General features: G+C 38.8%; 1 protein-coding gene across 4 annotated transcripts in view; it reads right to left on the bottom strand.

Annotated features, from left to right (window-relative positions):
- Positions 1-13537, bottom strand: part of fam13b (family with sequence similarity 13 member B) — a 54914-nt gene that overhangs the window by 28536 nt on the left and 12841 nt on the right. For all 4 annotated transcript variants that reach the window (XM_051657568.1, XM_051657569.1, XM_051657570.1 and 1 more), the window contains exons 4-7: positions 13205-13417; positions 11874-12051; positions 11301-11448; positions 4316-4431 (exon numbers count right to left, since the gene is read on the bottom strand). In XM_051657568.1, coding sequence (XP_051513528.1) covers positions 4316-4431; positions 11301-11448; positions 11874-12051; positions 13205-13417 — 655 coding nt within the window. The remainder of the gene's footprint in view (positions 1-4315; positions 4432-11300; positions 11449-11873; positions 12052-13204; positions 13418-13537) is intronic.

The raw sequence follows: 13537 nt of genomic DNA, 5'->3' as shown, positions 1-13537 counted from the left end.
TAAACATGCTGAAATTACATGGCAATAAAGCAATTTTACAAAACATGAAAATTTTATATAATTAGAAACTTAAAACAGCCTCAACTATCAGAAGGTATTTATAGCACATTGTTCTGGGTAAATTGCATTCTTTTAAAGTTAATAATTGACCACTTTCTATCCTGACAGGGCAAGAATGCAACTTGATTTCCTTATAACATATAAAAGCCATAAAATGAAATCTGTATCTGCTGTGAATGGCCATTAGAGATTGTATAACAGCATAAAAAAAAATAAATAAAAAAAACGACATTCCTTTGTCGTGACACTGCCCATGTCTTTGAGATTGATTTATGATTTAAAAGTCATTTTGGCCTTAAGACTGTTAACAAAATAGGGGCACAATCAACTCTAAATAGGGCTGTCCCAGTAACACAGATAACAACCCTTTTCAAAATTGTGCCTGTTTTGCATGGTGATTAGGAAAGCAAATTCATTTCCTAATGGTTTCAAATATTTGCTGAAGCTAGAGGAAATAAAAGGCTTCATACTAATTAGAACTGTGGACAAATCTAGTAACTGCCTGGCACTGGTGAAGAGCATATTAGATCCAGAGCAGGCATTCAATGCGCTTTTATTAATTTGCAGGTTTACTCCTCCCATTTCCCTGCAGATCATGGTATTTAATACTGAGTGCTTGAGCTGGTCTTTGCCTTAATGTAGCAGCTGTCATCCAAAGCTGTTCATGCAGAGACTAAACACTTCAAAGTGGGTAGGATTAGCAAAGTTTAACTAAGATAATTACACTGCTAGACAGACAGGGAGTCTGGGGCTTTGTCTCACACTAAAGAGAGATGGTTTGTATGTTTTAGTGAGGATACAATAGCTCCGTTTCAAAACCTAGTATGCTGCCTACCTAGACAGCATCATAGGTGCATTCCTGAAGGAAAAGCTGATACAAACAGTAGGCAGCAAAATTTATGCTGCCTTCTAAAGGCCAAAATATTCTTTAGTCTTCGGTGTTGCCGACTGCAACGTGCACAGTATGCGTGACGCAAATTTCGTCATCAGCAAAGTCTACGTGGACTGTCCGGGTGTGGCCCAGATTTCTCGACATATGGACAGTTCTCTTCTGTGCACATTTTCGGCGCATGTGCCTGTCATTGACTGTACTAAAAGAGTATCACAAAGCAGTAAAAGTGCACATGCATCAAACGCATTCGTATTAGCTTGCGGTCATTAGTTTACTTTAAAAAGGCACCGTGGCTGACCGGGCGCGATCCGATCCGGAACATGTAAAAATTAAGAATACCCGGGCCTTAAGGCCAAAATCACACTTAGACGTTTTCGTTTGAAAACGCATTATTTCGCTACGTTTATGTCTCTCATCCATAATGGAACGCCGTTTTCCTCCACCAAAAATTAAGCGTTTTGAAAATGCTCTCCATTACCGAATACTTTGGAAATCTATGACGTTAGCAAACTGAAAACAGTTTTGAAATGAAAATTTCTAAGACAGCATTCCAAGCATCCTTCACAGAAAGGGCCATTTCAAAATGCATTGCGACAAGCACAGTGGAAAAAAAACAACCATGATGGCAGACTCAGTTGACACAAAAGTTGACTAAAGATATGCATTTTATTTTCTAATTTAAAAGTTACTACTTCAACCATTGTTTTTGTGTGCTATACATATGCTCAGAGTAATGCACTGTTAGCTTAATGGCATGCTAATGTCTTAATCTACTGGAATCGAGTCTTGTGCGCGTCATGTAAGGAGCGCTTTTTTTGTAGTGTGCAAAGGATGTGCGTTTCAAATAATTCATTTACGAGTTTCCACTTCGGTAGACAGAGCTAGTGACAGCAGCTATAGCATTCTTTTAGAAAGAATGCAAGAAAATAATTAAATAGAGTTATTACTCGCTTCAGTAACGTCAAAGATTTTAACCATGGATGTTGCTTTGACATGTGCCAACTCTCATGGCTGTCTGTTTATTAGGATTAGAGGTCAAACCATTTAATTAACTAAAACACAGGCCAAACATTGGTACCTTAACATCACTAATTTGAGTCACAAATGTTTCACATTCTCTCCATTTAGTCTCGATCCAAAACTCAGTTAAAACATTTTCAATTTAGCTTGTGTCTGACAGAAACAGGGTAGACACCTCTAAGAAGACTGCCCTATGTCTAATGGGAAGAGTTACATGCTAATGACAGCCATTAATCATACTGTCCACACCCTAACTTACCATGTTTAAAATGTGGAGCACATCTAAAAAAAAAAAAACAGCCCCACATAAAAAAAAAATCATGTTACAGGCATTGACTTGATATGGCTCTAAAGTACCAGCTTTAATGTGGCATCAAGGCAAAGAGGCATGACATTTAGGACACCGAAGTTTGAAGCTGCCCTCTGAAAGTGTGTACCTATTAACTTGAAGGCAGGTGCAGAGGAACAAAAGCCAAGTGAAATCATGGCTCAGAAGGCTAACAGATCGGTTATGGTCTAGACCTCGAAAGCGCAACCCAATTCCTCTTCAAACAGGATATTGTCCTTTAAGCTCAGCGGGAAACCATGGAATCAGAGAGGCTTGGAAAGAGAGGGGACACCAGTCCAGCCATGCCATAAACTCCTCACATAGGAATTCACTTTTAATGTGTTAGGCTCTACATTTTCTGACTTGCTGACTGCATATTAACAGAATCAAATAAATGGAGAAATACACACACACACACACACACACACAAAATCACACACAATACATATTTGGAAACTTTAAAATGAATGAACGTCATTGCACAGGTTGCACAGGTAATGGAAAAAAACTTGGGTGAAGAACTAACTTCACTTTTCTTTGAAATTTGCAATGTCATTTTAGTGGATCAATGAAGTACATTTCTTTCAAGTTCACAGTCTTAGTAGAGTAACCGCAGTAGTAATTCATTATATCAACTATGGACATATTCAACCAAGTCTGACTTCCAGAAAGTGTCCAAATACTTTTCATCATAATTTTGAAAGGCATTTCTATTGCTTTATAATTCAAAGCCTTACAACTTTCTTCTTGTTAAATGTTTTGCTTGAAATGTATGCCTGTTCTAACTTTAAATAAATGCTGTTTGATTTTATATATTTGTCATCTAATGCAAAAACATTCATACATTTTTAAGTGTGGCTTCAGTGTCCAAATACTTTTTGGGGGCACTGTATATTTACAGTTGAAGTCAGAAGTTTACATACACCTTAGCCAAATACATTTAAACTCAGTTTTTCACAATTCCTGACATTTAATCATAGAAAACATTCCCTGTCTTAGGTCAGTTAGGATCTCTACTTTATTTTAAGAATGTGAAAAGTCAGAATAATAGTAGAGAGAATGATTTATTTCAGCTTTTATTTCTTTCATCACATTCCCAGTGGGTCAGAAGTTTACATACACTTTGTCAGTATTTAGTAGCATTGCCTTTAAATTGTTTAACTTGGGTCAAACAATTTGGGTAGCCTTCCACAAGCTTCTCACAATAAGTTGCTGGAATTTTGGCCCATTCCTCCAGACAGAACTGGTGTAACTGAGTCAGGTCTGAAGGCCTCCTTGCTCGCACACACTTTTTCAATTCTGCCCACAAATGTTCGATCAGACTGAGGTCAGTGCTTTGTAATGGCCACTCCAATACCTTGACTTTGTTGTCCTTAAGCCATTTTGCCACAACTTTGAAGGTATGCTTGGGGTCACTGTCCATTTGGAAGACCCATTTGCGACCAAGCTTTAACTTCCTGGCTGATGTCTTGAGATGTTGCTTCAATTTATCCACATAAAACCTGAGGTCTTGGCTGATTTCTTTTCATTTTCCCATGATGTCAAGCAAAGAGGCACTGAGTTTGAAGGTAGGCCTTAAAATACATCCACAGGTACACCTCCAATTCAGTACACCTCCTATCAGAAGCTAATTGTCTAATTGTCTAAAGGCTTGACATAATTTTCTGGAATTTTTCAAGCTGCTTAAAGGCACATTTAACTAAGTGTGACCCATTGGAATTGTGATATAGTCAATTAAAAGTGAAACAATCTGTCTGTAAACAATTGTTGGAAAAAATTACTCGTGTCATGCACAAAGTAGATGTCCTAAACGACTTGCCAAAACTATAGTTTGCTAATATTAAATCTGTGGAGTGGTTAAAAAATTAGTTTTAATGACTTCAACCTAAGAGTATGTAAACTTCTGACTTCAACTGTACATGCTCATATTGGAATGTACAAGGAGATGCCTGAGACGGCCCCAAACTGGGCAAGAGCAGATTATAGAGAAGTTCTAAAACTGGGGCTGCTTTTACCTGGAGGAGGGGGTGACGTCGGCATGTTTGGGTGACAGTGAGGAAGGACCGTCCTCGCAGTCTCGTGGGAGCTCCTCGCAAGCCTCCAACTTTTCTTCCTCCAGAAGCTCAGTGATCTGAAGGGGAGATGGGGAGAGACTTTAATATTACAGGGCAGTTGCCATCACTTTACCAACATTTAATTCCACTCATCAGTATTATTTATCATCAGTATTGCACTACACGTCAACATCATTCGCCCCCTAGTGAGAGGCACAAACTATGCAATGCTCTGCACCTATGCAGTTTATCCACAGGGAGCCAGAATTTTGCCTAATTTACACGCTTGCATATGAGATCACACACACACATTGTGGGTGCAATTAGTGACTCATGACATCACAGGTACATTGGTGATGACTTTGGGATGTTATATAATGCTGCTATCTTGATGTAACATATGAAGTGGATAAAACCTTTTCTTTGGACTACTTTTTGTACCATATTTTTACTATAATTATTACTTGGCAAAACAATGTAATATAAGAAACAATCTACATTAGGACTACACATATATTTCATAACATGAGGTAATATAATTGCTGCATCTGACATAACGTCTATTTAAATCATATCACTCTGATTCATATCTTCTTTTATGTATCATCGAGTGCTTGTTTGTATTACTAACTGTGGTTTTCCTGAAGACACTGTTAAGAGAGACTGGGTTACATAACACAAGCATCTACAGCACATATGAAAATTAAGCCCGTTTTGTCTAAAATTTTGCAAACAGTCAGCCAGCCAGTGGAATTCAAACTATGGAACATGCTGCTTTGGGCTACAAATCAATGTGTAAATCTATCTTACAGTATTTTATTTCAGACAAACTTTGGCACCAACACAAGTCTAAATGCACTCTGCATCTGCTGCAGTATTGGTGCCATGTTGCTATGGCAACCACTTCTCTCAGTGTCTGATTGGCCAAGTGTGGTTGCTGTTCCTTGTGAATGCAGATATGAGTCATACACAGTGGGCAAAATGGCTGCTGAGGACTCGGAGGATGACTGTATTTTCACACATCTCAATGAGCTTACAATCATTTATCTTGTAGACACAGGAGCCCCAGACTCTTCAGTTTAATAACATCTTATTTCTGGATCATTTTTACACAGGAAGGCATGCAAAAATATAAAAATAAGTCACCTTTCATACTATATTGCTTCAGAATAGGGGACATGTCAATTAAAGAATCATGCCAGAAGCAAATCGGTATTGGTCATATAATATTGTGAATGTACAGTTCAGTTTGTATGCAATTTGTGAGCTGTTGATGAAGACCTGCTATCGAGCATTTCATAAAATAGGCTAACACTCATTTAGCGGGTTTATGGGGCGACAGGGTTCCACCACAACACCATTTCCCATAACTCTTTGAGGCAGCACAAGAACGATAAAATACTTAAGCCCCGTTCACACATGCATCCAGGTAAATTACAAGAAAATCGCTGGGTACTGGGTATCACACATACTGTCAATATGGAAATTTATGGGTAATGATACAACTTCTCATTAAAGTAAATTGCCAGAGCAAAATTTACCAGTGTTTTCAAAAAAGGTTGTGTTCATACATGAGATCCAAGCTGAAACATGCAGTAAATTTCCTGGAAAAGGCTGTATTTGTGAAAGGGGCTATAGATAAGGCATCAATTACATTCTTAATGTGTATCACTTGCTCTTCATTATGTTGCACCAGCACTAAAAAAGCTCCCTGTCTTTGTCGGGAAGTGTTTTTTTTTTGTTCTGACCAAAATGACTTGAATGCAAATCATGCCATAATAACTAGGACTGCGGAAAAAATTTAATTCTGTTACAAATCGCGATTCTTGAGCCAAACGATTTTAAAATCATCTTCCTGATGACAAACAGGAAACCGTCCCCCACGCATCTTATCACGTGGCTTGTTGAGCGCATTACCGTGGAGACATAGCGCGTGTGGAGGCTTCACGCCATCCACCGCGGCATCCACGCACAACTCACCACGCGCCCCACCGAGAGCGAACCACATTATAGCGACCATGAGGAGGTTACCCCATGTGACTCTACCCTCCCTAGCAACCAGGCCAATTTGGTTGCTTAGGAGACCTGGCTGGAGTCACTCAGCATGCACTGGTATTCGAACTCCAGGGATGCTAGTCAGTGTCTTTACTTGTTGAGCTACCCAGGCCCCCATTAGTCATTAATCTTAAAGTTCATAAACATTTTTTATTTTTATTTTTTTAACACTGAACCTTAATGCTTACTTAATATACAAATTTTAAAACTATGACCTGCACTGCACATAAATAACTCATATTGGCATTATATTCATGCTGGTTAGCCAGAGGGGAACTGGCCCCCTCAGTGAGCCTGGTTTCTCCCAAGGTTATTTTTCTCCATTAACCAACATCATATGGAGTTTTGTGTTCTTTGCCACAGTCATCTTCAGCTTGCTCACAGGGGTTCTAAATACAATTATTAATTATTTAATTTTTATACACAATTTACAATCATATTTAATAAAACTACACAATGATCACTCTAAGACTTTATAGATATTACAGTTTCATATTTTTGTTAATGCATGATTTCCTGTAAAGCTGCTTTGAAAAGATTAAAATTACTTGACTGGTCGATTGGTAGTTTTAAATTGGTAGTTTTGCACATCCCTACCTTTTACCTGCAAATTATATATTACAGAGTGTAAACAATTGTCATTTCAGACACAACTGTTCTTCAATAGTCATTTATTTCTTAGAAAGAGGAGTTAACAAAGTTTCCCTTTTGTAGGACAAGTTTTTAAAAAAAATCTTTTTAAGAAGTTTTACATCAAAACATCAAATCATAATACTTGCAGAATCACAATACATATCGAATCGGCTAGGAAATATCATTGTAATATCGAATCGGGAGGTCTGTGGCAATTCCCAGCCCTAATAATAATGATTTCCGAACTCTTAAATAGTAACTTCCCAGCAGGACTTGAAAGCATCATAATATGATCAGCACAACAAAATCTAACAGCTGTGGTTTCTATCAGTCCAGCGGATGAAAGATGGAGATGATTCCAAAGTCACTGTCTGACTCAAACAGTCCTTGCCTCTTCATGGGACTTGCTTTCAAAACATCAGTACAGTACAGACACTGCAGCCAGGGTGGTGAAAACATCTTCAAGGGTTCATCTGTGATGTTTTAATTCCTCCAAGAGGCTAAAGAACACACAGCCTCAGAGGTTTTGTTAATGTGTGGTCTCCTGATTATACAACAACATCTGCATACAAAAACCAACTGCAGAGAACTGACCGAGACTCTAATTAAAAGCGCACTTCATTAATTAGTTAAAAAAAAATAATTATCAAGCATGTGCACACAAACCAAATAGGCAAAAACAACCCATACGACTGCAGAAAACATCTCACACCCTCCAAGCACCAGAGCGTGTGCTGAAAAATCTGCAGCCTTTGCAGGATGACCATTTTTGTTTTTTGGGCAGAAACAGGGATTTGAACAAAAGGGCACAACCTTATTACATTTGCTTGAGTTTGAATGAGAACACATAACAACCTAGTGTTGCTAAGGAAATAAGGGCCTGGGCAGCTGCCAGTCATAGTTTGTCATAATGAGTTGCTTTCCTTAGATGGGCAGGACACAGCCTTCAGGTTTCTGAACAGAAGATTATGTCACTGTTAACAAATCAGTGCCTTAGAGAGAGGGCAGGTATGCCAGACAGGTGTTACACCTACATAACTGTGACCATTCCTTTCTAGGAAGAAACTAAAATATTTATATAAAAAGCATTGCAACTGGATGGGCAATTTGTTATTTAGATATGGACGAGCTCCTCGTCCAAATCTACATCATGTGCGAGTAATTTTGATCATCAACCCGCAACAGGCGGGCGACCTGTAGGACGTCTTGGAGTGACACATGACAAGAAATGCTGTTAGTCACAAAGACATGCGCTTGAAGAAACACACTTTATTATATTTTTAAAAACAGACAAAGGAAAAGCCGTCAATGCTCGTGTCTGAGTCGCTGTTTGTTCAGAGGCATGCAGCGCAAGCCTCTCCTGTGGAACATGTGCATGTAAAGAGTTTTCACTCTTTTTTCTCTGTTTCATTCGTCTGAAAACTGTTTGCAAGAATAATGTTGTCTATAAGAAAGCTGCAAATAATCTCCGATCGAGGTGCTTAGTGTGAGTTTAGTTTGCTTTAGTTCCACGGACCAGTTCGCAGTTAACATGCATTGTGAACGCAACTCTGCAGGTTCAGTAATATATATCTTTGTATTTAAGAAACAAAGACAAAAGTGATTAAATCATAAAATAATACAAGACACGTTCACCTTGAACCTAAAATTGAGTTCTATTTTCTTTTCTTTAGACAGCATCAACTGTATTACCAAAACACAAGGGAATTTATTAGACTTTATTATTATCTTTACGTTTATAATTGTTTTAGTTCTTAATCTGTAGGCTATTAGTCATTTTCCACCTGTTGTCATTGATGGATGCTTGCGTGATGGCAAATGGAGCCGTTGGAGACAGTAAATGTTTGGATTTGGGGAGGTGGTTAAATACGATTTTTTGATCACTTCGTTGTTTTAATTGCTTTTTTGTTTAGTTTAAAGTGCAATTTGAATTTAGAAATGTCTTATGTTTTTCATGTTTCAATAAATGAATTACATTTTTAAAGCAAAATCAATAAAGCAAAAATATTCACGACCCTCGGCAGCGGGGTTGACGATATAATCGTATCCTTATTCAGTGCAATTCTACGATACATTCTTAATCATGTTATTGTCCGCTTGGCAAAAATCAAAAGTCTGATCACATAGAAAAGCGATTATCAAATTTGTTTATCTTTGGGATGGAACAAAGGACTTTAAAACACATCATAATATCACCCTTATTTATGCAACAAAACCTACCAAGACCAAACACTTAATTCAGGCCAAAAAGCGGGCCATTTGTCACATGTCAACCCATCAACTCTATCTCTTCATTTCAAATGAGCCTTGAGTAAGACATAGAACCATAACGTGGGAAAGTCTCCATAAGCAGGAGCTGCTGAGAAAGGAATCTGTGATTTATGCCCATATTCATTTCAGCATTTGCAAGCTCCTTATGCACTGGCCAACATCCAGATAGGTCACCCTAGACCCTTCCGCCCACTGCTTAAATTTGTATCGTCCCACTCTGTCATTGTGCACTACGCAAGCGGTCTCTTTCAAGTATGATGCAAGACCTTCTCAGCAGTGGGAGCTCCAAAACTTCCAGTATCTCCAAGTTTAGTGTGTTCCAAAACCTAGTGAGCTGCCTGACATGAAGGCTGTTTCAAAAAGGTAAGACATCTTATTTTGGCCAAATTCAAAGGCAACATTGCATGCCTTTGCAGCACATTCCAATGCATTACGGTGGATAAAGCTGAGAGAAATAAATATATGCATATTTAATTCAATATTGAAAACTGTCAATTCAAAAAATGCACTTTTCTACCCAACATTTGTGTGTGCTTGGTATTTTTTTTTTTTTTATCCACATCAGAGTATCAAGTCAGTAGCTTGGTAACATGCTAGCATCAAACTCTATTAGAATCCACTGTGAGTCACATCTCGTGAACTTCATGCAAGTAGAGTTGCTATTGCAGAGCATTCCAAATCAGTCACTTATGACGTTCAATTATGTTTATAAGGCAGCTCACAGCAAGGTAGCTGAATTAGCTATGGAACAGAGCTTTCAGTTAACTTGGGATGTCTGTATAATTCTGCTTGTTGTCCATTATGAAAACGAGACAACCCTGGAGAGAAGGGCAGGTGCTAGTACATAACTTACATCAGTCAGTTATGTAACTGTGGTTAGTGGTTAGTATTTTGTCATTACAAAAGATCTGTTTCCTTTTTTGGCCATTGTGACACAAGGGACTGCAAGAGAAGGCACATGGAAAGAATTTATGCCTTATTATTGGCTATTTCCAGTGTATGTGAGAGAAGCAGATATTTCAAGTCTGAAACCGGGATTGTGGACCAACTTTTTTCACAATGGGTTATTTATGTGCTGGAATTGTGAAGAAGCAAAAACTGTGAGGTCCTTAAAAGGATGCAGAGCGTCATACATGTAGACAACCTGCACTTTCAGTGAAAAAAATAAATCACTGTCATTTCTTTGGTGTGAGTAAATCTCTCAAAGACACACTGAAATGAGTAGACACGCCTTTGGATGGATTTCAGTGCATTACATAACACTGCAGACATAATAACCTTCTAGCACTGCTTCTCTTTTCTCTGTGTTTAACATCTGCTTATGTAAAGCTCTGCCTCTGACTAGAACTGGGATGGGCGGTTCACATTTTGAAAGCTTTAAACAAACACCAAACAAAAGCATATAATCGCCTTACAAAACTCAATCGCAATATTACTTTGATTTGGGCGAATGTTGCACGAGGCACACAAAGCTAATACCATCTAACACTAATCAAATGAATCTCTTACACAAACATACAAATGCCCCCATCTGTAACCGTAGCCACAACAATAAGGGCACACAATAAGGAAATCTTTGGACAATACTAGTAACCAGTGTTTTCAAAGAGACCATTTTATCACCCTTTTACAAGTGAAAATTCACTACACTGTTTATGTTAAAATTACAGACAACCATTCACATTTTGTGGAATGTCAATATTTATGTTAATATTAATATGAACAGTTCTCTTGTCACTGATGGTGGTGTTCATTACAAGTGCTCCACATGTGTAAATTCTTACAAGCAGCTATTTAAAATATCTGCCCTGAATTGAAGCATAATGCCTGTCTATGATTGCAGGTTTAAGGCGTACTAACAATCAAAAACTTTTGAGGATTTTGAATGAATAAGATTCTCTCAAAATCCTGTGAGAATATAGAAAAGCAGCACTAATTCTGATGACAGCATCATCAAATCAGAGGAAAGAAAGAGTGAACTGGTCACCTGGTCATTAATGGAGCTATAGTCATTGGTGTTGGAGATGTCCTCCTCCTCCTCCGAGTCAAAAAACTCCTCCTGGTTCTCCAGCAGTTCTGCGAGGATACGGCTGACAAACTCCTGCTCTTTTAGATCTTCTACATCAGTGTCTAAACTGCAGTAAGCAGAGAAGGGAAATGGATTTAATAAACCTTACCAAGTACTATGTCACGACTAAACCTGCATGGAATATGCGCCCAAGGAATTCCGTAGAAAGATCTGCAGATTCCCACAGTATTGGAACTCCTGCCATTCAAAAAGTTAAACATATTCGCAGACCCTTGTGTGTTTGTTTATTCGATATTTTGAACAATTGAATATTTTGAGCAAAAAGCAATTGCCATCACTTGAAAACCTTCTGGAGATTCTGCTCCAAAAAACAAACAAAAAAAAAAAAGTGTAGATTGTTGGGCCTAGGCGTGGCAAAAAAAGTATTTTACTGGGAAAAAATTACAAGGTGATTATTTGTATACTAATTATATGCAAACTGCAAGCAAGATATCAAAAATGTTATTTGGTAGAACTGGATAAGTGTCTTACTGGAAAATGTCTGGCCCAAAGACGGCAGCGAGAGCTCCTATGCTCCAGCTCTCCTCCTGAAGAGATGCCACACCAGACAGAAATCGGCACAGGAAGCGGAGCAAGCTGTAGTTGACCTGCGGCAGCTGCTGAAGGAAGTATTTCATGTTTCTTCCCAACTCCTCCTCACTGCTGTAGTCTACAGGAGAGCAAACATTTCAGCGGTCAGAATGAGGAGAAAGTTCAGAGCCACTCATAATTATCACTGTTATGCAGAGGTGGGAGGGGGGAGGTGAACTGGCTGATGCAAAGGCGTGAAAGAATAGGCATGCCTGAAGATGATGTAATTACATTACTGCGTGCAAAAGTTCAAGAAAAAGTTGTGAGAATGTTTATGCAGTTTATGAACTCTACAGTCACAGTCTAAAAATTACAATCGCTAAGCGCAAGTAAAAAGGGGCTTTGATGAGTAAATAAAACCTAGTTTCTAGCCAGGTGGCTGTTAACCTTTTTAGGAATTGCAAAATAATTATGACCTGTCTGTCAGTCTGATGTTTGATGCAAATATGTGAGAAAAAATAAAATAAAACAGCAAAATGATTCTTTTGCAATATTTGTTTGTCATATTCAAGAAATTCTGTTACATGGCTGGCAAGAAAATTAATGGTCGGTAAATTTTCTCAATTTATCCGCCATTGGCAGGTGTGGTCAAATGTTCATTTTGGACACTGCACATTAGGTTATTTAAGTGGGCTTTCACACTGGCAGTTTAGTGCAAAGTGGACTGTTTTGCAGACCGGGGAGCAGACTGTGGTACCGAATCCGAGAACACCTGTAGAAGTTAGTCTAAACTTGGTCGCAATGGAATTGTGGCACGGTTTGCATGAGTGAGAGAGTAACCTGTACTCAGGTCCGCAGTTGTTCAGGAAGTAAAATAACTTGTGCGTTTTTACCGATTTAAGTATGACGACATAATCAGTTGCACAAAAATACATACACATGTGCACCATGAGTGGCAGAGGAACATGAGCAGCGCTGCAAATACATTGCTTGCAACCAGCTGTCTCCTCAAAAAAAGCATCAGATATAGTCACCTTCTCCTGGACATGCATATCTGCTGAATTATGGCATGCGAAGCACAGAGGCGCAAGTGTAGTTCACTGTGGTGCGCATAATGCCAACAAATTAATAAAAAACACAAAAATATAGCGACCCACGTTGTGTTCTTGGTGCACCGGGAACAATCGGATTCGAACAGCAGTAAACGTGCCCGGTATAAAAACCACCTAATATAAGGAGAACTGGTAGAATAATAGACTGCCAGATGAAAGCGGTGCAAAAGGTTCACCGACCCTGATAAAGCTGCAGTATTTGTGCCTGTAAGCCTGCAGGGATGATGGGCTCTGGGAGCTCCTGCAGGAAGAGGCGTAGCAGGCTGATGGCAGATGCAAGGTCGGCCTCCTTCTCCAGATCCACTTCCACACCGTTGTCATAGCGCTGCCTGAGCCATTCCACGCGTTCTGCGTTACCGTTCACAAGAAACAAGCCCTCCAGGTTCAGCCCTCCTACAACACACATAAACACACCTCACAAACACTGTGTGGCCAGAGACTTTTAAAAATAGTTGAAGAACAACATATTTAAAAAATTTCAGAGAGCAGAATCTAATCTAGCACCCAATGACG

The sequence above is a fragment of the Myxocyprinus asiaticus genome, chromosome 27, assembly GCF_019703515.2.
Source record: "Myxocyprinus asiaticus isolate MX2 ecotype Aquarium Trade chromosome 27, UBuf_Myxa_2, whole genome shotgun sequence".
NCBI lineage: Eukaryota > Metazoa > Chordata > Actinopteri > Cypriniformes > Catostomidae > Myxocyprinus > Myxocyprinus asiaticus.
This window is presented reverse-complemented; position numbering and strand designations above follow the sequence as displayed.